Here is a 22,012-nt window from a genome sequence, read left to right as displayed (position 1 = left end):
TTCATTTAAAATGGAAGGACAGATAAAGTGCTTCTCAGATAAGATCAAATTTAAGTTCATCATCCCCAAGCCCTTATTATATGAAATGTTAAAGGGACTTACCTAAGAAAAAGATAAAAAAGATGAACAGTAAAAGGACAGAAAACTCAGTTATTAAGAACCACACCTAAAACAAAAGCAAACTAAGAGGAGAGCTAGATCAGGAACAGAACCATAGAAATGAAGATCACATAGAGGGTTAGCAACAGGGGAGTGGGAGAAGGAGAAGGGGAGAGAAGGTACAGAAAATAAGTAGCATAGATGGTAGGTAGAAAATAGGGGGAGGGCAAGAATAGTATGGGAAATATAGAATCTAAAGAACTTGGGACATGTGGTCATAAACTAAAGGGGGGAATGTGGGGGAGGGGGTGTGCAGGGTGGAGGGGAATGAAGGGGGAAATAGAACAACTGTAATGGCATAATTAATAAAATATATATATTTTAAAAGTTGGATTCCACTCCTCAGATAAAATTATCTTTCATGATGTCTGCTATTGACACATTTGTTACTTAAATATAGAATTTCACTTCTTAAAAATAAAATCCCTGTAGTAGATTATTCTGTATATTTATCTATAGGCCTGCACTATTAGTGTCCTTGCCTGTGTCCATGAGGAATAATTTCTATTTCTATATTACCAAAGATTCCGGTTTTTGTGTGTTAGGCAAATGTTACTCGGTATTTTTTAAGCTACATCATTTTATTCGTGCCACAGCCACCCCAAGCCTTCCAAGGCATTTGTATGAATTAGAGTCCTACCTTGCTCCCACACATTGACCTTAGGTGAACTCTGGTAACCCAATTACCAACAAGAATGCTTCTCTACATTCTTACAACTTCACTGTCTAGTTCTCAATTACAGATCTATTCTTCTGCCTCTAATGTTTCTAGTGCTGGTAGTAACCTGGTGCTGTGGTTCCCTTCCATACAGGGCAGCACAACTTACACAAGGTGTTGATCGCGGATCTTACGCAGCTGGATCAGGTCAGGTTTGATACTGTTCATTTTTTTATCTATTTCCCGGTTGTCCAAAGCTTGTTTCTTCAAATCCTGCTCTAGACGCATTTTGCTATCATGAATCTCTCCCAGTCGTGATTTCAATTTGTCATAATTCATCATAATTCTGTGAAAATATTTGACATATTAAAGGTAAAAGAGGAACCAAACACAGACATTCTACAGAGTAAGCACAACCCTAATATTTTAAGTGCAGCCAACATCTGCTGTTTTTACCTGGCCCACATCCATACCCACTCTTCTTATAATAGCTCCCTGATAGTGCCTGATGAGTTCCCTGCTCCATCTCAGATTCACAGGTGAAGAGCCACACAATCCAGCCTGAACAATAAAAGTATCCCATTCTGACTTAGGGTGGTAAATACACAAGACATGTACAGAACTGTGTGTTATAGAACTGTGTGCCTAAAACCTGTATAATTCTCTTAACCGGTGTCACCCCAATAAATTCAATAAAAAGGAAATAAGTATTCCATTCCATCCTATCCACACCCTCAGGCTACAGTGACTGCTGGTTCAGGAATAGTAGTAAGACCCCAACTGACTAATGAGAGTTGATTCCAGGCTATTGCTAGAACTATAATAAACAGAGATCTTTCCACTGGAATTGTTAAAATATGAATATGTGCGTGATTCTAAGACTCCCTGCTGCTATTCTGTCATCTCATAGAGAAGCCTACCTAAGGCTAAAGCCAACACAGAGGAAAATGGAACCAAAAGACAAGAGTGCAAGAGAGAATCCTGATGACCTTGTTTGGGCTTTGGATCAAGTCATGACTGAACAAGTGAAGCTGTAAGTATGATATTGAAAGATAACATAATATAACAATTTAGAGCAATGGCTCTGCAGTCAGCCTGCCTAAGTTTAAATCTCTGGCCTGCTACTTACTATGTAGCTACGGGCAAGTTATTTAAATTCTCTGTGCTTTCATTTCCTCTCCTGTTTAAAATGGGTACTTAAACAGTACCTACTTCACTGGGTTACTGTGTACATTAAATGTGGTGTGGTAATACATGTAAAGGACTAAACAATGCCTGACACATCTTGGTAGGTACTCAGTATATAATGGCTATAAACTTTCTAGCACACAAAGTTTTGCTGTGCTCTGAACCCTTAAGGAAACAATTGTCCACACTACTCATTGGTCATTCAATATGTGGTTTTACATTACTATTAAAACATCATCATGTTATTTTACCTCTCTTTGCAACTAAACTACAAGTTCTTTTCTATTTCTTCATTATTAATAATTGTCATTTATTGATAGCATATGCCAAGATACACTCACACACATGCCTTTCTGTATCATGAATATGTGTGTGTGTATCACTTAATTCTCACAGCATTTCAACAAGATATTATCCACAGCTTACAGAGCAGAAAACAGGCTCGAAGAGTTAAGTAACACAACCGAGGTCACACAGCTGTAAATATTCAACACAGAATTCAAGCCCCTGGTTTCAACCATTAAGCCATACTGCCTCACAGCACTAAGCCCTATTCTTTCGCACACAGAAGTTCACTGACACTTTGGTGCTAACATGAGAAATAATTTTGCTTTTCCCTGGCATAGGATTCATTTTTATTTGTTATCTACTTCTTCCCTCCTCAACCCACTGTTATCTGGCTCAGTTTTCCAATATTCCACTAAATTTACTTTTACAATACCCTTTTGGTTGCTGGATCCAACACTTCTCATGCTGTTCATTCACTCTGTGTAATCTTATTTTTAGCATCTATCATCACCTACACACTTATGCCTCCCAAATCTTTTCTGTACTAAATTCCAAATCCAATAGACTTTCAGCAACTCCATTTGGGTTCTCACAGGAACCTCAAATTCATTGGTTCCAACTCTCAACTCTCCTTACATTCTCTCTATTTTGGTGGATAAGACCATCCCTTAGTGACTCATATCCCTTAGTCAATAGGAATAATTTTTGACTTATCCCACAGCTATCATTGCTGCTCAAGCCTCAAGTCCTCAGCAACTCCACCTCCTTTCCTGCTCTGGTTCAGACCCACTCCACCTTTTAACTTGATGATCACAAAGACTACAGTTGCTTGTGATAGGCAGGCTGCCATTCCTGCCCACGGTCTTGTTCCACCTCCAGTTTACTCTCAGACTCCTGATGTTGATTTTCAATTCAACAAATATTCAATGAGCTCCACTATGTACTCTCCAGAACCATAGCAGGTGCTATAACTATCAGCAAAAATAAGACAACAACTTTACTTTCAACAAGCTTGCAGCTAAGAGAGGGGCAGTCAGTAAACGTTACATTAAGAGATCAGAACCAGATCCTGTAGAGGTAGGGACAAAAAGCCCCCATATCAGTTGAGGAAGTCAGGGAAGATCTTCTAGAAAAAGTCATGTCTAAGCTGAGTCCTAAAGGGTGAGCAGGAGTTAATATTTAGGAGAATGGAAGAGGAGGTTCAGTTTGGTGCCGCTGGTAGGAACAGCAAATATTTCCATATGGAAGGGCTGTGCAGTTTTAGGGGTAAAAGCAAACACAACAGAGATTACTAGGGAAGAAAGGATGTCTTGTCTCAGTGATGTTCTTGGAGGTATTAAGTGGATTTACCGTTCAATTTCCTTTTCATTCCCCTCTCTACGAAATCGCTCAATGTATTCTTTGCGATATTGTTCCTGTGTGTGACACTGCTCCTCAAATATTTTAATTGTTTCATTAAAAGCTTCAATTGCAGTCCGTTTCATCTGTATCTCCTATAAGAAATAAAAAAAAAAGACATACACTTCATTTTCTTTGTTGTATAATTTTGTTACAATTCCATGTAAGACAATTTAGAAGTCTAAAACAGATTTTCAACCTTCTTCATTTCATGGCACACATAAACTAATGACTAAAATTCTGTGGCATACCACAAAATAGGTATAATTTTTATTCATTCGCACTGGACAGCTATTGCTGTGTTCACTGTTATCATTTTTTAAAAGACTTTATTTATTTTTTTAGAAAGAGAGGGGAGGGGAGGGCAAAAGAAAGAGAGAGGAACATCAGTGTGTGGCTGCCTCTCACACACCCTCAACTGGGGACCTGGCCCGCAACCCAGACATGTGCCCTGACTGGGAAATCGAATGGGTGGCCCTTTGGTTCACAGGCTGACACTCAATCCACTGAACCACACCAGCCAGAACTAAACAGGCAGGTATTACATGTTTTTAAAATTCTCGTGGCCCAGCCAGGTGGCTCAGTTGGTTAGAACATCATCCTGTGCACCAGAAGGTTGGAAGTAAGATTCCCTGTCAGAACACATACCTAAGTTACAGATCCAATGTCCAGCTAGGGAGTGTATGGGAGGCAACTAATCAATTCTCACTCTCTCTCTCTAAAATCAATAAAATCAGTAAACAAATCCTTTCTCTCTAAAATCAATAAACATCCTCAAGTGAGGATTAAAAAATAAATAAATATGTAAAAATTCTTGTAGTACACTCGTTGAAAATCACTGGGCTAAAAACAAGACCCTTTATTGAACTCCTACTCTTATTACTTATATGCAAAATGCATCATTCAAACCCTAAAATAAAAGAATTATTACCTAAAGTATAGCCAAGAACCACAGAAAGCCCTCTTTGCTGCTAAGAGGGATTAACCCTGAACAGCTTGAAGACAAGGACGAAGTTCTGCCTTTGTGCCTATTGTACTGCTGACCCCCAGAAGATGTGAGTGGACAAGATGTGAGACCATGGACCAACATGCAAAGTGTTATTCCCAGAAGAGCCCTATAAAGTCTAATTATTCTTACTTTCATTTCTAAAGCATGTAGTTTTCCAAACAGATTTATCATCAGATTAATCTGATTAAAAGCAGAAAACAAAAAGGAGAAGAATAGCTGCTAAAATCAGATTCAGAGTAAGGTGAAAAACTACAAACTCCATAGGACAAAGCCCAGCAGACTAAGCCTTTCAGCACTAAGGCAGGTAGTCCTATACATTTCAATGAGCTCTGAGGGCTTCTGTAGATTTTAGCATTACTATCCTGAATGTCTGCAATTTTTAAAGTTTGGTGCTTATTAGATAGTTCCTAAACTATCCAGCATTTATTAATCTCAACAAACAATTATTGAAAACTCACTATACAGAAAGTACCAAGTGGTGATAAATAAGAGGATTTGTAATATACAGGTGAAATAGATTTCTAAACTTTAATAGGTTTTGTTTCATGTCATGGTAAAGGAAATCAAATGGGGTGAATTAGCTTTACAGAGGCTTCATGGAGAAGGCAGTAAGTGTGCTAGGTCTTAAAGAATTGGGGTGGGGAAAATTCAGCATTGTACACAGAGGCATGGCATGGCATGGACATGAAATAATAGGGTATGTTCAGGAGTAAGCAATTGCTCAGTAGGGTTGGAACATAAGGGGACTGGCTGATGAGGGAAGCTCAAACATTTATAATGTTCTATATGGTTGAAGTTACATCATACCTATCTCAAAAAATACAGTAAACATAATGAAATGCCCATATCTACATATTTAGCTACAAATTCTACAATTATGAAATTACAGTGGAGGGTCTTGACTCCCTTGTAAGATTAGAAATTACCTATAAAGCGCTGGTCCTGTATGTTCAAAGAAAACACCATTAATTAGAGTTTACTAACACTGGTATATGCGCTGGTAGGGCAGCAAACAGAAAAGTTTTTGGTATCACTGCCAAAGCAGCAGCTCCCCCATAAATAATGCCACTATGCCTACCACCAAAACTATAAACCTACCTGTATTCACCCCCTTTCCTTCCTTCTTTTATTTACTTGTGCTCTGGATAACACCTCCGCTTCCTTTCTCAGATACTTCACCCATCACATCAGCCAACCTCTCTGACATCCTTAACTCTCCCAGTCTAATGGTTCCTTCTCATCAACATACAAACAAGTTCTGGTTACACTGCTCTGAAAAAAAAGTCCCGAACTCTAAATTCTCTCCCAGTCACAGTTTAAGCTTCTTGAAAAAGTTGTTTATATGGCTCTTTCCTCGTCTCTCATTCACACTCCAACTCACCCTATTCTGGCTTCTGTACTCACCATTCCACAGGCCTTTCCAAGGCCACCAATGACCTCACTGCCAAATTCCCATCTCTTATCCTAATCCATCATTAAGCCCTATCACTTTTCCTCCTAATTATATGTAATCCAGATGTCAAATATCCCCATATGCCGTCTTTTCATCTTGTCCCCTCGTGCCAACTCTGACTTATACACCATCTCTTTCCCATTATCAGGGAAGAATTCACTTACATCAGAGCAATCTAGATTTTACCTAATATTTCACAGAAATAAAGAGGAGGTCTGCAATACTAATAAACACTGTAACACAAGGAGGTCTGTAACACTTATGAACAGAGGAGGTCAATTCTTTAATCTCTAACATTTACTGTCCCAGCTTATCTCCTGTACTACTTACTAATCACTGGACCCTCCTTCTTTTCCTCCACTTCCCAAAGCTTTAAGCCTCCACGGCTCTTCTGTGCTCAACCCCTGCTCTGAATGCTCACAGAGAGAAATTTAGCCCTCGTCTAAATTCAACCCACTTGGGGCTTTTTGATTGCCTCCATCGACCGCCCCCCACACCCAATGCTCCAAGTCCAGAATCCAGTCTCATTTCAGCTGCTCAGAACATAGAATCTGCTGTGAAATCCCCAGTATTACTAAGCATGTTCATAACATGTGGAGCTTTCTCTGCTTTCTCCCATCACGAGAGCAGAAATGCAGCTTGATACCAAACCAAAGCTGCATGCAACAGTGGCCATTTTTCTAGCTTCTACTCACAGGAGGGTTAGCCCTCCCCAGACTCCACTTCATACCATGAGTCTGACTCTATACCCTTGCCAAGGGTGGAGTGCTTTTAGTTCATTATTCCATAAATTCATTAAAAAATAATTGAACACTAACTCTATACCAGGCACTATTTGAAGTGTTTGGGATATATAAGTGAACAAGCTCAGATAAAAAATTCTGCCCTCACCCTGGCTGGTGTGGCTCAAGGGACTGAGCACCTGCCTGCAAACTAAAGGGTTGCTGGTTCAATTCCCAATCCAGGATACACCCTGGGTTGCAGGCCAGGTCCCCCAGCAGGGGGTTGCAAGAGGCAACCATACATTGATGTTTCTCTCCCTTTCTTTTTCCCTCCCTTCGCCTCTCTAAAAATAAGCTTAAAAAATCTTTTAAAACATTTTTTCTGCCCTCTAGGAACTTATGATTGAAGGGGTTATACAGACAATAAATAACAGACATGGTAAGTGAATAAAGTACACCGTTTGTTAGTAGGTAACGAGTATTATGAAAAGAAGTAGAGTGGGAAAAGAAATTTGGAATATGAGTTACGATTTGAAATAAAGTTGGTAGGCCTTATTTTGATGACAACATTTGAGGAAAGACTTGAAGAACTGAGGGGCTGGCCAGGTGACTGTCTATCTGGGGGTAAGGGAATGTGTTTAAGCCAAGGAACCACCAGTGCAAATACACGAAGAGAGGAAACAGGTCTAGTATATTCAAGGGACAGCAAGGGGGCTAGTGTGGCTGGAGTACAGCGAGAAGAGAGTTTAAGAAATGAGGTCCAAACTTCCCATCAAGATGGCAGCACAGGTGAATAGGGTACTGGCCTCCTCTCACAACCATATCAAAATTACAACTAAACTACAGAACGACCATCATTCAGAACCACCTGAACCTGACTGAATGGAAGTCTTACAACTGAGGAATTAGTATCATGGGTAGACTAGATATTCAAGAAACATTTTTGGGTTATCATACTGAACTTTTAAACCAGATTCTCTGTCTCTCTCCCACATACTCTCATTCAAATATAGTTGGGGTTGCCATTATCTCCACCTTAAAGATGGGAACTTTAAACACAGATTCTCTCAAGGGATACAAGCAATTGTTAATATAACCAGGATTAGAAAATAAATCTTCTGAATTCTAATTCAGTTAGTTTTATGTATTTTAAGAAGGTAACACATACACACAGAAAGAATAAATCAAATATATAAAGGATATATAAAAGGTAAGTTTTCTACTTTTGGACTCTTACTGTCTTAATGATCTTACCCAGAGGATATATCAGTTTCTGGCTAGAAACATTCTGAGCATGTTTTTTAACATGTACACCTATAATACCCTCTACTCTCTGTTTTTTAAACCATAAATGAAAGGATACTACATACATTTTTCTATAACTTGCTTTTTTACTTAGTATATCTTAAAAATCACTCAAAATCAATAAACACAAACTCCCTCATTCTTTCATGGTTATTGAAGACTTCCTGCCCTGGCTGGTGTAGCTCAGTGGATTGAGCACGGGCTGCAAACCAAAGGATCACCGGTTCCATTCCCAGTCAGTACACATGTCTGGGTAGTGGGCCAGGTTCCCAGTAGGGGGCACGTGAGAGGCAACCACACACTGATGTTTCTCTCCCTTTCTTTCTCCCTTCCTTCTCCTCTTTCTAAAAATAAAGAAATAAAATCTTAAGAGAAAAAAAAAAAAAGAAGACTTCTTCCACATCCCCTGCAGCTTAGCCACGATGTGGTAGCCATGTCTATCCAGTGGGGGGAAAGTGGAAGCAGTTTGTATTTCTAGCAAATAACCTTAAAAATAGGAAATATTCCTTTCTCTTTCCTATTCTTCCTTCTTGTTTACTAGGATATAGTTGTCAATGGCTGCATCAAGACAGAAGAACCCTGGGACCTAATGATTTCAGAGTTTCCATAAAACCCCCGAACTACCTATGCACAAAAGAAAAATAAATTTCTAGTGGAAGCTTTTGTTATTTTGTTATTTTTTTGTCACTTGCAGTCAAACCTTATCTAGTTAATACTGATATAAAATATATCCTCAACCAATAAAATACTGACTAATGAATGGGAGAGATATTTATATCATCAAAGTCTCAAAAAGACTATTTAAGATATTAAGACAACTAAAAAATGTCAGGCAAATTCAAGAAAATCTGATGTAACTGTAATGCTGCACACTTATTGGCCTAAATAACAAAACTGTACTAACCTGAGATGTTCTGGTATATTCTTCATATAGCCTGTCATATTCTTTACTCTTTTCCTGATACTGAGAGTGGTACTCCTGCAGTTTTTTACCTACTGCATCAATATTATCTTCTTTTACCAACTGATCCTATGCAGGCAAACAAAAGAAATAAAGAATATTAACAATTCTAACATAAATGTTCATATTTACAAATTTATTTTTTAAATTTTTTTATCTATTTATTTTTAATTGTATTTCTACTGTAAATTTAAGCCACTGTAGTAACATCAAGCATGCAAATGTGCTAAATTCTTTTGTTAACACTAAGATCAGTCTTTATAACACAACAAAAATTATTAATTTAAAAATGAAGAGTATAAACAAAATATAAGTAAAAGTATATTTACATAGTTAATAAATATATACAGTAAGCTATTAATAGTTGCCACAAAATAAGTCCTAGAATTCTTAAATCTTCAGTAGAAAATTTTAAGTTGATTTTTTTCTGATAAACCTGATAAAAAAAATCAAATGAGGCTCTTAAATAATGACTTGCTAAATAGCTATCAAGAACTTTTGTAATCATACCTGTTGGTATTTTGACACTGGGTACATCAGCTTCACATCAAGTTTGGGATTGTACTGAGCAAGAGATTCATGATGATAGTGGTTAATGAGCTCCACCACTGAATTAAATGTCAGAGGATCGGAAAAGCCATATTTACCATCTCTATGATAGATCTTTATTAACTTATTATTGCCTCCCTTCCTGTGAACAACAAGACAACAAGGGTAGATTTTTTTTCCCCACCATTCTACTGAAGTACTACTTTCATATGAGGATATAAAAGCTTGATGTCACATAATAAACAAGTTTTATTATGTTGAGGCTAAAACACAAAAAGGTATATAAAATTATGTGTGTAAAAGTATACATAATATCATGCTATTTTTACAACTATTTCTTTTGTCTATAAATATCTTACTAAAGGTCAATATAATCACTTAAGAAAAATACTGTATTGTATGTTTAGTTTATTTTCTGAATGAATTATCTAACTTAAATTCTATTAATATATTTTAAGGAAGAACAGAAACAACCTATTTAGGACCCAGAGCTACATGGCTGTGTGTCTGTGGAGGGAAGCAGAAGCCATCTCTATATGAAGGGGGGTGACAAACATTTGTCACACAATCACCAACAACACTCAAGGTTTTATCGTCAATGACCAAACAAAATTAAGCTGCTTGAATGATTTATGACTGAGTAATTTATCTAGATCTTACATTACTTTGTCTTTTATATTTGCTTATAATTCTTGGAAATTACTCTCTAAGCCACACAGTATGTAAATGATTCAAAGTCATTCAGCTGTTTTATAAAGTATAGCATTGGAAGAGCCATTTACATTAGATGAGTGTAGTTTGATTCTTGAATAGTTTTAACCAATTCTGTTTACTGAGTTCTATCCAATGGTGCCTTAAAAGGTAATTTATAACCAAAGCTTAAAATAGCAATGTTTTGTTAAGTCCTTTAAGGTATAATCTAAAACAAAATCAGGTTGAATCACTGTATCTTAGCAAAATACTGCACAATTTCCATTCAACTCTTCTTATAGCAACATGCAGACTAAATGAGGGGGAAAATGCCTCTAATTTATGCCATGCTATTATACATGATAAATGAGGTACTGGGATCTGTATGAAAGTTCAAATACAAGAAGTTTGAATTTATGGATTGATTTGAATCAAATAATGCTTTGAAGGTAAGTATTTAGATAGATGAAAAATTATTCCTATAAAATGTACATTAGAAGGACCACATAATCATACGTAATTCCTATAGGTGAGTACACCCCACATATACTCACAATAAATGCAAGCCGGTGTCTCTGCTAAAGCAAAGTTAAAAGGCACTCACTCATTCAAAAAAATTATGGAACATCTACTATGTGCCAGGAACTATATGACTCTAGGTAGATATAGTGACAAACAAGCTATCTATAATCTATGCTTTCATAGAACTTACAGTTTAGAAGCAAGAAGAACATATCTCCATCTTTAAGCTTATAAAGAGCATAAAGAATTTCTCATCAACATAGGACATAAAAATAAACTATCAAATGGTAATAAATCCTATGGGAAAAATTTAGAGTAAAGGGAAGAGACAGTTCTGGGAGTGAAGAAACTGCTATTTTATTTACGTTGCACAAGGGAAAACCACTCTGTTCAGAGTCTAAACTAAGCGACAGCACAGCAGATATCTGGAGGGAAAGTTTTCCAGACAGAAGGGAACAACAGTGCAAAGCCCTTGCGGTAGAAGCAAGCTTGACATATTTGAAAAACAGCAAGGAGGCCAATGATGCTGGGGCTGAATTAGAAAAAGGGAGAGTAGTAGCAGATAAAGTCAGACATGTGTAGATCATGTAATAGTCTATAGGCCATTGTAAGGATTCTGGCTTTCACTGAGTAAGATGGGGAGGCATGAGAGGGTTCTGAGCAGAATGGTATCTTTTATCTTGTGTTTTAAAAGACTCACTAGCTGCTGAATTGAGAAAAGACCATGAAAAGTGGGCAGGGGTAGAAGTGAAAAGATCAGTAGGCAGACTATTAAAATAATCTGAGCAAGAGAAGATGATGTCTTAAACAAGGATAATAGCAGTGGAGACACTGAGAAATGATGGGATACTGAATATACAGGGTCCAGCACAAATAATGACCCCCTTTTTATTATAAAATCTCTTTTTACAAAATCATAAGCATATAATTCTGTAATATAATAGTATTAGACTCAAGCGTACCATGTGACGTTTTAGATGACATGTTCAAATTAAAACTATAAATTATTACACCCGTATTATTAACCTACCAACCAACTACATTCAAGTAGGCATTACTTCTGCTGGACCCTGTATTTTGAAGAGAGCTAACAGAATGTGCTAATGGCCTAAATATGGGTATGAGAGAAAAGAAAAAGATAAAATTAGAATGATTTCAAGGTTTTCACCTTAAGCAATTAGAAGTATGGGATTGTCATTTATTGAAAAGGAAGGCTATATTTAAAAAATATATATTTAAACAGGAAAAAACATTTTGCCTCTAGACAGGTTAGGGATGAGATGCCTGGTGAACATCCAAGAGCAGATGACTGGTCCAGCAGCCTACTGGAAGAATCTGAAGTTCAGAAGAAGGTCTGGACTATAGGGATAAAAACAGTCACCCTATAGATGTTATCTGAAGATAAGTATAGCTCAACAAGAGAAGAGATCAAGGTCTAGGCCCCAGGGTTCACCAATGTTTACTGGTCAGGGAACTGAAGAACCAGCAAAGGAAACCAAGAGAGAGCAATTAATGAAGTAAAAGGAGAACTAAGAGTTTTAACAAAAAAATTTTTTTAAGCATTTCAACAGAGAAAATGGTCAACTGGGTAACTGACCTGGGGCTGACAAAGTAGAGATCACTAAGTGATACTGACGAAGTGGTTTCAGTGTAATGCTAAGATGGAAACCTGACTGGAATGGATTAAAGAGAATGACAGAGGAAAAAGAAATGCCTTGGACAACTATCTTGAAGAATACTGCTGTAAATAAGAGCAGAAAAATAGGAAAATAGCTGGACAGAGAAATAGGGTCAGGAAATTTTCTTTATTTACTATTCTTAAATGGGAGAGTAGAGCATATTTATATGCTAATGGTGACTCAGTAGAGAGACAAAAACTGTTGATCCAAAAAAAAGACAAGATAATTCCCAAGGCAGTGTCCTTGAATAAATTTAAGATAGAGTTGGGATCCAGTCCTCAAGAGGGAGATCCTCAACAAAAACATGAACAGTCAGTCTCCCTGCTGGACCAAGAGAAAGGCAATTTTCACATTCAAGTGCAAATATGTTGATAACTTGGCAATAGTAGCATAAGGCAGTTAGATCTCTTCACACAGCTTTCATTTCTCAGCAACTTCTGTAAATAAAAGGGGAAGATGTGTTGTTGATTTGAAGAGAAAAAAAGTACATGTGAAATTGTCATCTAGGAAAGTGGGGAAGCAAATAGGTTGGGGAGATGCAGAAATTCATCTAAGCAGGACTAAAGTACTGCTTAAAGTCCTGCTTAAGATTAGTAGTCACAAATTTAAATGTGAGACTGATGGGGGACTCAAATGTTGGAAAATTTTTCGTTTCAGGTAATAGCTAATAAGCTTAGTAATCAATGCATGTGAAAAGCTATTGTTTCAAGAACTGAAAGTGTGACCCACCTTGACTCCAGGAGACCACAAGCAGTTCCACCTTTGTACCTCAGGAGGACTGCAAGTAATCAAGATGATATTTGAGCCACTGTTCTCCAGGGTGAGACACCCACCACCTGCCTACTACCCACCACACAGAAGAAAGAATCCTGTAGCTTTTATCTGAAACTTTTTCCCTGAATTCCAAACCCCTTACCTACACTTTTCTTCTCCTTATAAAAAGGGTTGGTTTAAAATGGAGTTTAAGATACTCTCTTAGGGTACAAACTCGCCGTCTTCTCAGATCACCAGCCATCTGAATCAAGTGCCCATAAAGATTCAATCCCTGTCTCTGCTTATTGGGGCTGGTAGGTGACAAGCAGCCAAGAACACCACCTTTTCCGTTTTCAAGACCAGTCAGCATGGTATATTTTTCTTCAAATTTGGCTGTCCAGGTATAGGAGGGAATAGACAGAGTTGAATTTGCCAAGTATTGGAATATAGTAAGGTGACTAAAATGGAGGGAGAGAGGAGCAAGTTTGCTGAGATATATTCACAAGGGTTATTTTAATAACGAACCATGGACTCTTAAGCAAGGGAGGAAGGAAATGAAGATATGAAGAAACAAGAATGGTGAATTTCTAATTATATGTCTCTCTCCCTCACATAATCTTGAAACGGAGAACCATGACATTCCTTCTTATATCCTAGCATCAGGCCCAATGCCTGGCATAAAGCAGATTCCTAAAGATCTGTTAACTATCCAGATTTTCTACAATGAATACTAGTTACTGATTTTAACAGCAGTTATTGACTTGAAAAACCTCTACTTGATCACTTACTCTCTCCAGTCAGATTTTATTCTCATTGTTATTCTTTGAGGGTCACCAATGACTTACCAAATTGAGACTCTGCCCCACCCCTCTACCCCAGGCTCAGTTTCTTTGCAGCAAAATTTCTACTCTCCTTTCCTTCTTGCTGCCCCCCCACATCCTTCTTAATATTTCATTCTCCCATGACTTCTGTGATATTCTTTTCTCTCAAACTCTTAGAATGCTCTTTAACTGCTTCCTTCCTGCTGCTAAACACAGTTATTCCCTAAAAGAACTTGCCTTCAGCCTCTACCCTCTTCCCCCATATATTCTATGTAGATGATACTGAAGGTACTGAATCTTTTTCTGGCTGTCTATTCTCTTGTAGGCACCAAACCTATACTTCTGAACCTAGAAGTTCTGGAGCAGCTAAAATCAACATCTTCCCCACTTCCCCAATAAAACACTGTTCCTGAGAGTACTTCCTATTTCTATAAATGGCACATGCATTCTAAGCCCAGCAGGCTCAAACCACCTTCAACTCCCTCTCAACCTCATACATATTCTATTATCAAATCCCTTTTGCTCTTAGCTCCACTACCTTACTTTGACTCAATTCCTTTCTTGGAGGCACCATCCTAATATAGTGTATTCAGTGTTTCAATCATGTCATTCCCTTCATTAAAAGCCCTTATTATTTTTTTATACTTAGAAATAAAATTCAAGTACCTTCCCATGGCTCATTAGGCTCTCTGTAGCTAGCTTCCCACTTTCAGCTTCATCTCCCACCACTCTGTGGTTCACACTGAAAGCCAGCCACAGTGGTCTTCGTAGTCAATGATTCACCAAATCTTCCCCAAATCAGTGTCTTTGCATTTTCTGTTCCCTCTCCCTAGAACACTTTTCTGGCTGGATCTTTCTAATCCTTAAGTTTTCAGAAGTCATATCCTCATAGAGGCCTTCCTTCTCAAAACTATCTTAAATTCCCTTTCTTCATATTCTCTATCATATAGCCCTTTTAATTCTCTTTATAGCACTCCATTAACTGTTACTTCTTTTTTTAAAAAATTTTGTTTTAATTGATTTTTAGAGAGAAAGGAAGGGAGAGAGAGAAACATCGATGTGACAGAAACACCGACAGGTTACCTCCTGTAAGCACCCCGCCAGGGACTGAACCCACAACCCAGGTATGTGCCCTGACTAGGGATTGGGAATGAACCCACAACTTTCTGGTGCACAGATGACACTACAACTGAGCCACCCAGCCAGGGACCTCCTACCCCGACACCTACCCCTACCCCTGAACATGAACACTATAGACAAGAGACCATATTTGGCTTCTCATCGTTTCCTTTTCCTAGAGCAGTGCTTATTAACACTGTGGGCACTCATTAAAAATTAAATGATTAAAGAATAAATCCTCTTCTGGATCACCATTACCCCTCAATAGTCTTCTAACTCTACTAGTAAGTATCTATCTTCTGTTATTCTTTCTATTCAAATATAGCCTGTGCATATAACTTCCCTGCTGAAAAAATGGCAATGGTTCCCCCTGCCTATCTACAACATTAAATACAAACTCCAAGTTTTAGAATTCAAGGCCCTCATCAACATGACCCTTTTCCAACATTCTACCCTTCTATCCCCCTCATCACTTTTTCCTCTTTATAAACTCCACTCACTAACCAAATGGAACTGCATCTCTCTGAACAAGACTATCGTTTCTCACCTCTATATATTTTTCCTATTGTTACCTAATCCTGCAAATGCATCCCCCAACTTTCTACATATCCAAACCCATCCCCTGTTCAAAATACACTGCAAATGCAATTTCTTCCATGGTGAACAGCTTTTTATATTCTCTCAACAAGCTACTGCTTGCCCTTTTTTAAGCCCTCAAAGCACACTGTTTGTACTTCTGTTATTTTAGTTTAATTCAAAGCATTTTTTATTCCCTTTACCATTACTAGTCTGCCTTCCTTGAAACAAAAGTTTTAACCCATTATTAGCTTTTCTGCAGAGTAACTAGTCCTGAGCAATGAGTATTTACTAAATTGAATTAAGACCAGCACTTTCCTGCCTAGCAAAATCTATCAAGGCCTTGTTCAACAGTCATTTCCCCTGAGAAAAATTCTTTTTCTTCCTTTTATTTAATCCTTCCTTCAAATGTTTACTGAGTACCTATTATATGTAAGACCTTGTGCTAGACACATGAAAATCTTAAAATATTCTTTGCGAATGTCAACCAACCAATAAACAAAACATAGTATATCTAATACAACAAAATATTATTCAGCCTTAAAAAGGTAGGAAATGCTAACATATGCTATGACATGTATGAACTTAAAAGACATCATTCTACATTAAATAAGCCATATACAAAAGGATAAATATTATGTGATTCTACTTATATTAATTAACTAAAATAGTCAAATTCAGAGACAGAAAACAGAACAATGGTTACCGGGGGCTGGGAAAAGGAGAATGGAGACAGAACTCTAATATAACACTTAGCACACTGCATTAAGATATGGTATAAATGCACCTCTCCTATTCCACCATTACATACCTGGATTATGAACTCTTAAGGAAAATTCATGTTTTACTTATGTTCATAACCCCAGCCCTAGCACAATATAAAGCAGAAAGATGATCCTCTAAATAAAATGGTCTGCCTAAAAAAGAACATGCTAGCTCCCTATGACTGAAAGATCACATGCAAACTCAGTAATGGCCCTTTCTGAAAAACACTATACAGAGAATTCCTGTATCTGGAGAAACCTAGATGAACCAGGTAATATCAAAGATTCCTTCCAGCTGTAGGTCTCTAACGCAGTGGCTCTAGACTAGAAAGCTTTAAGTGGGGCCCCGCCCTGGCCTTTTTCCCTTAAAAGCACTGAAACTTTAGATAAATTACATAATTATGCAGGCTCTTTTCCTCATTCCCAAGATATAAAAATTGTTGCTTTTAATTGGTTGTAATGAGGAATCTAGCCATTGTAAAAGAGTACCTTAGCATAAGATTAAAACCATTTTGCAGATACATAAGAACATTCATTCATTTAGTATCTATTTATTAGGCATCTGTTATCTAATGCCTATCCACTATCACACACTAATCTAGACTCTGGGGATATAGCTATGATTGAACAAAGTCCCCAATCTTAGAGAACTTAAATTTTTGTGGGGGTGAGATAAACAAGTTGGAAGATTAGGTGAAAACAGTGAGCAGCCCAGAGAGAAGTAAATTGAGGCTATATACATCCTTGGTTGGCTACTTTGGATTGAGTGATTCAGAAGATCTGAAGAGGTGGCATGTATGTAGAGATCTAAATGAAAAGAAGGAACCAACTATGCAAAGATCAGAAAGAACAGTTATTTCAAAGAGCAAACAGAACAGCTATTTCAAAATCCTAAGGCAGGAATAAACCTCACTTGTCTTGAGATACAGAAAGGCTAGTAATGGACAGACAGAGAATGACAAGAAAGGAAGTGTAAGAAGGAGGCCAAGACTGGGTTAAATACAGTAAGTTAGAATAAAATCTAAATTCTTTACCTTAGATGCAGCAAAGAAACTCTTAAAAGAGTTTTAAGCAAAGGAGAAATCAGATTCATATCTTAAAATTATCACTCTGGGTGCTATGCAGAAAATGTTCAACAGAGGTGGGAAAGATTAGAAATTTTAAGATGCTAGGAGGTGACTGAAAAGATGATGCTAGGAGGTGACTGAAAAGATGAAGCAAGATTTAGATGACAGAGAAATGTGAAGAGATTATGAATATAAATTTGGGGATAGAGTTGGCAAGACTTGTTTAATGATGAATTCAATGTGAGGGTTAGAGAAAGAGAGGGAAAAAGACTTGAGGCTTGAGTAACTGTAGAGATAGTGGTTCTATTTCTTTAAAAAGGTCTTGAAGAGAAACAGTTTGGGTAGGAGGAGTTGGGTTTGACATAAATTTTGCATTGCCCTTGCTAAAATTAGTATATCCCCTAGTTATCTAGTGGCAAAGCAAGCAGGCAACTGGGCAAATGCATCTGAAGTTCTGAAGGTCAGAGCTAGAGATAAAGTTTATGAATCATCACCACATAATTGTATATTAAAACCACAGCACACTGCCTTGGATGCAGCTCAGTGGATTGAGTGCCAGTCTGTGAATGGAAAAGTCACTGATTCAATTGCTGGTCAGGGCATGTGCCTGGGATGGGGGCGTGCAAGAGTCAACTTAATCAATGTATCTCTTGCACATTAATGTTTCTCTCCTTCTCTTTCTCCCTCCCTTCCCCTCTAAAAATAATAAATAAAATCTTTTTTCTATTTTCTTTTCTTTCACTTTTTATTTATATTTTTAAAATATATTTTATTAATTATGCCATTATAGTTGTTCTATTTCCCCCTTCATTCCCCTCAACCCTGCACACCCCTCCCCCACCATTCACCCCCTTTAGTTTATGACCACGTGTCTCAAGTTCTTTAGATTCTTTATTTTTCATACTATTCTTGCACTCCCCCCTATCTATTTTCTACCTACCATCTATGCTACTTATTTCCTGTACCTTCTCTCCCCTTCTCCTTCTCCCACTCCCCTGTTGCTAACCCTCCATGTGATCTTCATTTCTATGGTTCTGCTCCTGATCTAGCTGTCCTCTTAGTTTGCTTTTGTTTTAGGTGTGGTTGTTAATAACTGTGAGTTTGCTGTCCTTTCACTGTTCATCTTTTTTATCTTCTTTTTCTTAGGTAAGTCCCTTTAACATTTCATATGATAAGGGCTTGGGGATGATGAACTTCTTGAATTTGATCTTATCTGAGAAGCACTTTATCTGCCCTTCCATTCTAAATGAAAGCTTTGCTGAATAGAGCAATCCTGGACGTAGGTCTTTGGATTTCATGACTTGGAATACTTCCTTCCAGCCCCTTCTTGCCTGTAAGGTCTCTTTTGAGAAATCAGCTGACAGTCTGATGGGAACTGCTCTGTAGGTGACTGTCCCCTTATCTCTTGCTTCTTCTAGAATTCTCTCCTTCATTTTAATCTTGGCTAATGTAATGATGATGTGCCTTGGTGTGTTCCTTCTTGGGTCCAACTTCTTTGGGACTCTCTGAGCTTCCTGGATTTCCTGGAAGTCTATTTCCTTTGCCAGATTGGAGAAGTTCTCCTTTATTATTTGTTCAAATAAGTTTTCCATTCATGGCTGTTCCTCTTCCCCTTCTGGTACCCCTATAATTTGGATGTTGGAACATTTAAAGATGTCCTGAAGGTTCCTAAGCCTCTCCTCATTTTTCTGAGTTCTTGTTTCTTCATCCTTTTCTGTTTGGTCATTTTTTTCCTCCTTCTGGTCCACTCCTTTGATTTGAGTCCCAGTTTCCTTTCCATTACTATTGGTTTCCTGTGTATTTCCCTTCATTTCAATTAGTTTAGCCTTCATTTGTTCCTCTAATTTGTGACTAAAATCAACCAGTTCTGTGAGCATCCTGATCACCAGTGTTTTGAACTGTGCATCTGAAAGTTTGGCTATTTCTTCATTGCTTAGATTTATGGGCTCTGGGGCTCTGAGTTGTTCTTGAGCCATGTTTTGATCTGTTTGTGCCTGTTATGTATGAGAAGTGGAGCCTTAGTTGTTCACCAGGGCAGGGCCACCCAGGTCACTGGTTTGTGACGCTGTATGTGGGGGCAGGGTCAGAGAAGGACAATGGTGGTTCCCTCTGCTGCTTCCTGCCTCTGGGGCCTGCGCCGTCCGTCTCACTGCTAGCTCCTTCACCGGTTTATCTGTGCGCAAATGTGAGCAAGATCAGCCCTCAGTGGGTCCACCTGCTTCTTCACACCTGGGATCCGCCCACAGCTGCTGGCGCACGTGGGTTGTGAGCGCGGGTCGGTCTGGTGGATCGTTCCTGCTCGGCCCTGCTCTGCTGCTGGCTCTGCCCCTCTTACCAGTTTAGGTGAGTGATTCGTTGTTGTCAGACTTCCGTGTAGTTCAATTTTCTGTGGTTTGGCTGCGTTTTTGTTGCTAAAACTTTGTTATTTTTAAACTTAGTTGTGTGAGAAGGTGCAGTGCTTCTACCTATGTCTCCATCTTGGCAGAAGTCCTCTAAATAAAATCTTTAAAAAAAGACATGGGACAGCACAAGCTTCATTGTGGGAGAATGAATTCAGAGAAGAAAAGGCCTAAGTATGAACTGGGGAACAATTAACCTTTAGATATTGAGTAAAGGAATGGCCTAAAACTACAAAGAAAATCAGAAGAGTATGACTAATGCTGCTAATAGGTCAGGTAAGGTAAGAGAGTAGTGGCCACTAGTTTACCAGTCCCTGTAGAATGGTAAGACAGAAGTCTGATTAGGGTAGAAAAAAATTATGTTGAATGAACCAATGTAAAACATTGATCATTCCTCAGCAGAACTGAAGTCCTAAAGTATTAACTTCTTAATACCTTTACCTGAAACTAATATAGTGACTTCAAATTTCTAGCATAAAATACAGGATTACTTCTCTTTTTTTTAAAGATTTTATTTCTTTTGTTTTTAGAGGGGAAGAGAGGGAAAGAAACATCAGTGTGTGGTTGCCTCTCATGCACCCCCTAACCAGGGACCTGGCCCACAACCCAGGCATATTCCCTGACTAGGAATCAAACCGGTGACCCTTTGGTTTGCAGGACAGCACTCAATCCACTGAGCCACACCAGCCAGGGCAGGATTGCTTTCCTTAAAGATACCAGGATGGAAAGGCAGCAAGGAGCCAGATAAATCTGCCTTTGAACTCATCCTCTGTCACTTACTAGCTATGTGTCTTTGGGCAAGTTTCTTAACCAGGCTGAGCTTCAGTTGCCTCATCTATACAATAGAAATATTAATATCTACACCACATAAGGTGGTTGTGAGAAATAAATATTACATGTAAAATGCTTAATACAAGGAAATTGTTACTGTTACTGTTATTATTCTTCTTTTAAAAACAACTTTATTGTAATTAGACTATTTTAATTGTTAAAATTAATTGCAGAAATATCTAAAGCAATTTTCCTAATATTTTAAAATATATGTTCCATCTTTGTAAATATACAAAGTGAAACACCCACCACTTATGAGATTCTTTTATTTTTTTTCTAGATTTCATTTATTTATCTTTAGAGGGGAAGGGAAGGAGAGAGGGAGAGAAACATCAATGTATGGTTGCCTTTCGTGTGTCCCCTGCTGGGAACTGGCCTGCAGGGAACCGGCCTGAAACCCAGGCATGTACCCTGACTGGGAATCGAACCTGCCTGGTTCGCAGGCCCGCGCTCACTCCACTGAGCTACACCAGCCAGGGCTATGAGATTCTAATAGGACCACATGGACAGCATGATACAGACTAAGAATTGCTTTATCTTCTACCTATCATCATCAACCCAAATAAGGTTAAGTTTTAACTCTTTGAAGTCTACATTAAAGAAATGATAGGGTTATTAGAGAGGTGGATTCTCAATATATCGTTAATAACCTTAGGCTGTGCACATGGTTTCTGCTTCACTCAGAAGGTCAACAGTATACATCTTATTTTCTTACTAAGAATTTTAGCTTTTTTACTTTATTGCTACATAAAAATAAACATTGTCATTTTATAAGACATTTAAATATTTAATGTATAGAAAAGTTTAAACAACTAAAATTATGTATCTAGATTAAATAAAAACATAATAAATATATATATATATAAGATGTAAATAAAATACAGAAATTTTTATATTCCCAGAAATAAATAATGCTAGTAAAACACTAACCAAAATGCTACATTATACTCACCGCAAAGTCAGAGTATAATCTCCCTGCATTTTTGTTGAGGCATCTCTGACCAAGAAGGTACCATCTGGCATGTCCCGTAATTTGTCATTTACCTCCTCCCTGAAGAATTATTTTAAAAAATGGGAAAAAAAGTAAGCATCATTTGTTTT

At 37.9% G+C, this 22,012-nt stretch overlaps 1 protein-coding gene across 4 annotated transcripts in view; it reads right to left on the bottom strand.

The window, feature by feature from the left end:
* The window catches only part of PIK3R3 (phosphoinositide-3-kinase regulatory subunit 3), a 120,918-nt gene that overhangs the window by 23,612 nt on the left and 75,294 nt on the right, over window positions 1-22,012 (bottom strand). For 3 of the 4 annotated variants that reach the window (XM_037149290.2, XM_053660536.1, XM_037149289.2), the window contains 5 exons: window positions 21,864-21,962; window positions 9,652-9,832; window positions 9,085-9,210; window positions 3,644-3,786; window positions 987-1,163 (listed from right to left, as the gene is read on the bottom strand). In XM_037149290.2, coding sequence (XP_037005185.1) covers window positions 987-1,163; window positions 3,644-3,786; window positions 9,085-9,210; window positions 9,652-9,832; window positions 21,864-21,962 — 726 coding nt within the window. Of the gene's footprint in view, window positions 1-986; window positions 1,164-3,643; window positions 3,787-9,084; window positions 9,211-9,651; window positions 9,833-13,310; window positions 13,333-21,863; window positions 21,963-22,012 lie in introns of those variants that run through there. The other variant, XM_053660537.1, reaches the window with a different exon arrangement.

This window comes from Artibeus jamaicensis, unplaced genomic scaffold, assembly GCF_021234435.1.
Source record: "Artibeus jamaicensis isolate MK-2021 breed Jamaican fruit bat unplaced genomic scaffold, CSHL_Jam_final scaffold_847, whole genome shotgun sequence".
Taxonomy (NCBI): domain Eukaryota; kingdom Metazoa; phylum Chordata; class Mammalia; order Chiroptera; family Phyllostomidae; genus Artibeus; species Artibeus jamaicensis.
The sequence above is the reverse complement of the archived record's forward strand: the minus strand, read 5'-3'. Positions and strand labels throughout refer to the sequence as shown.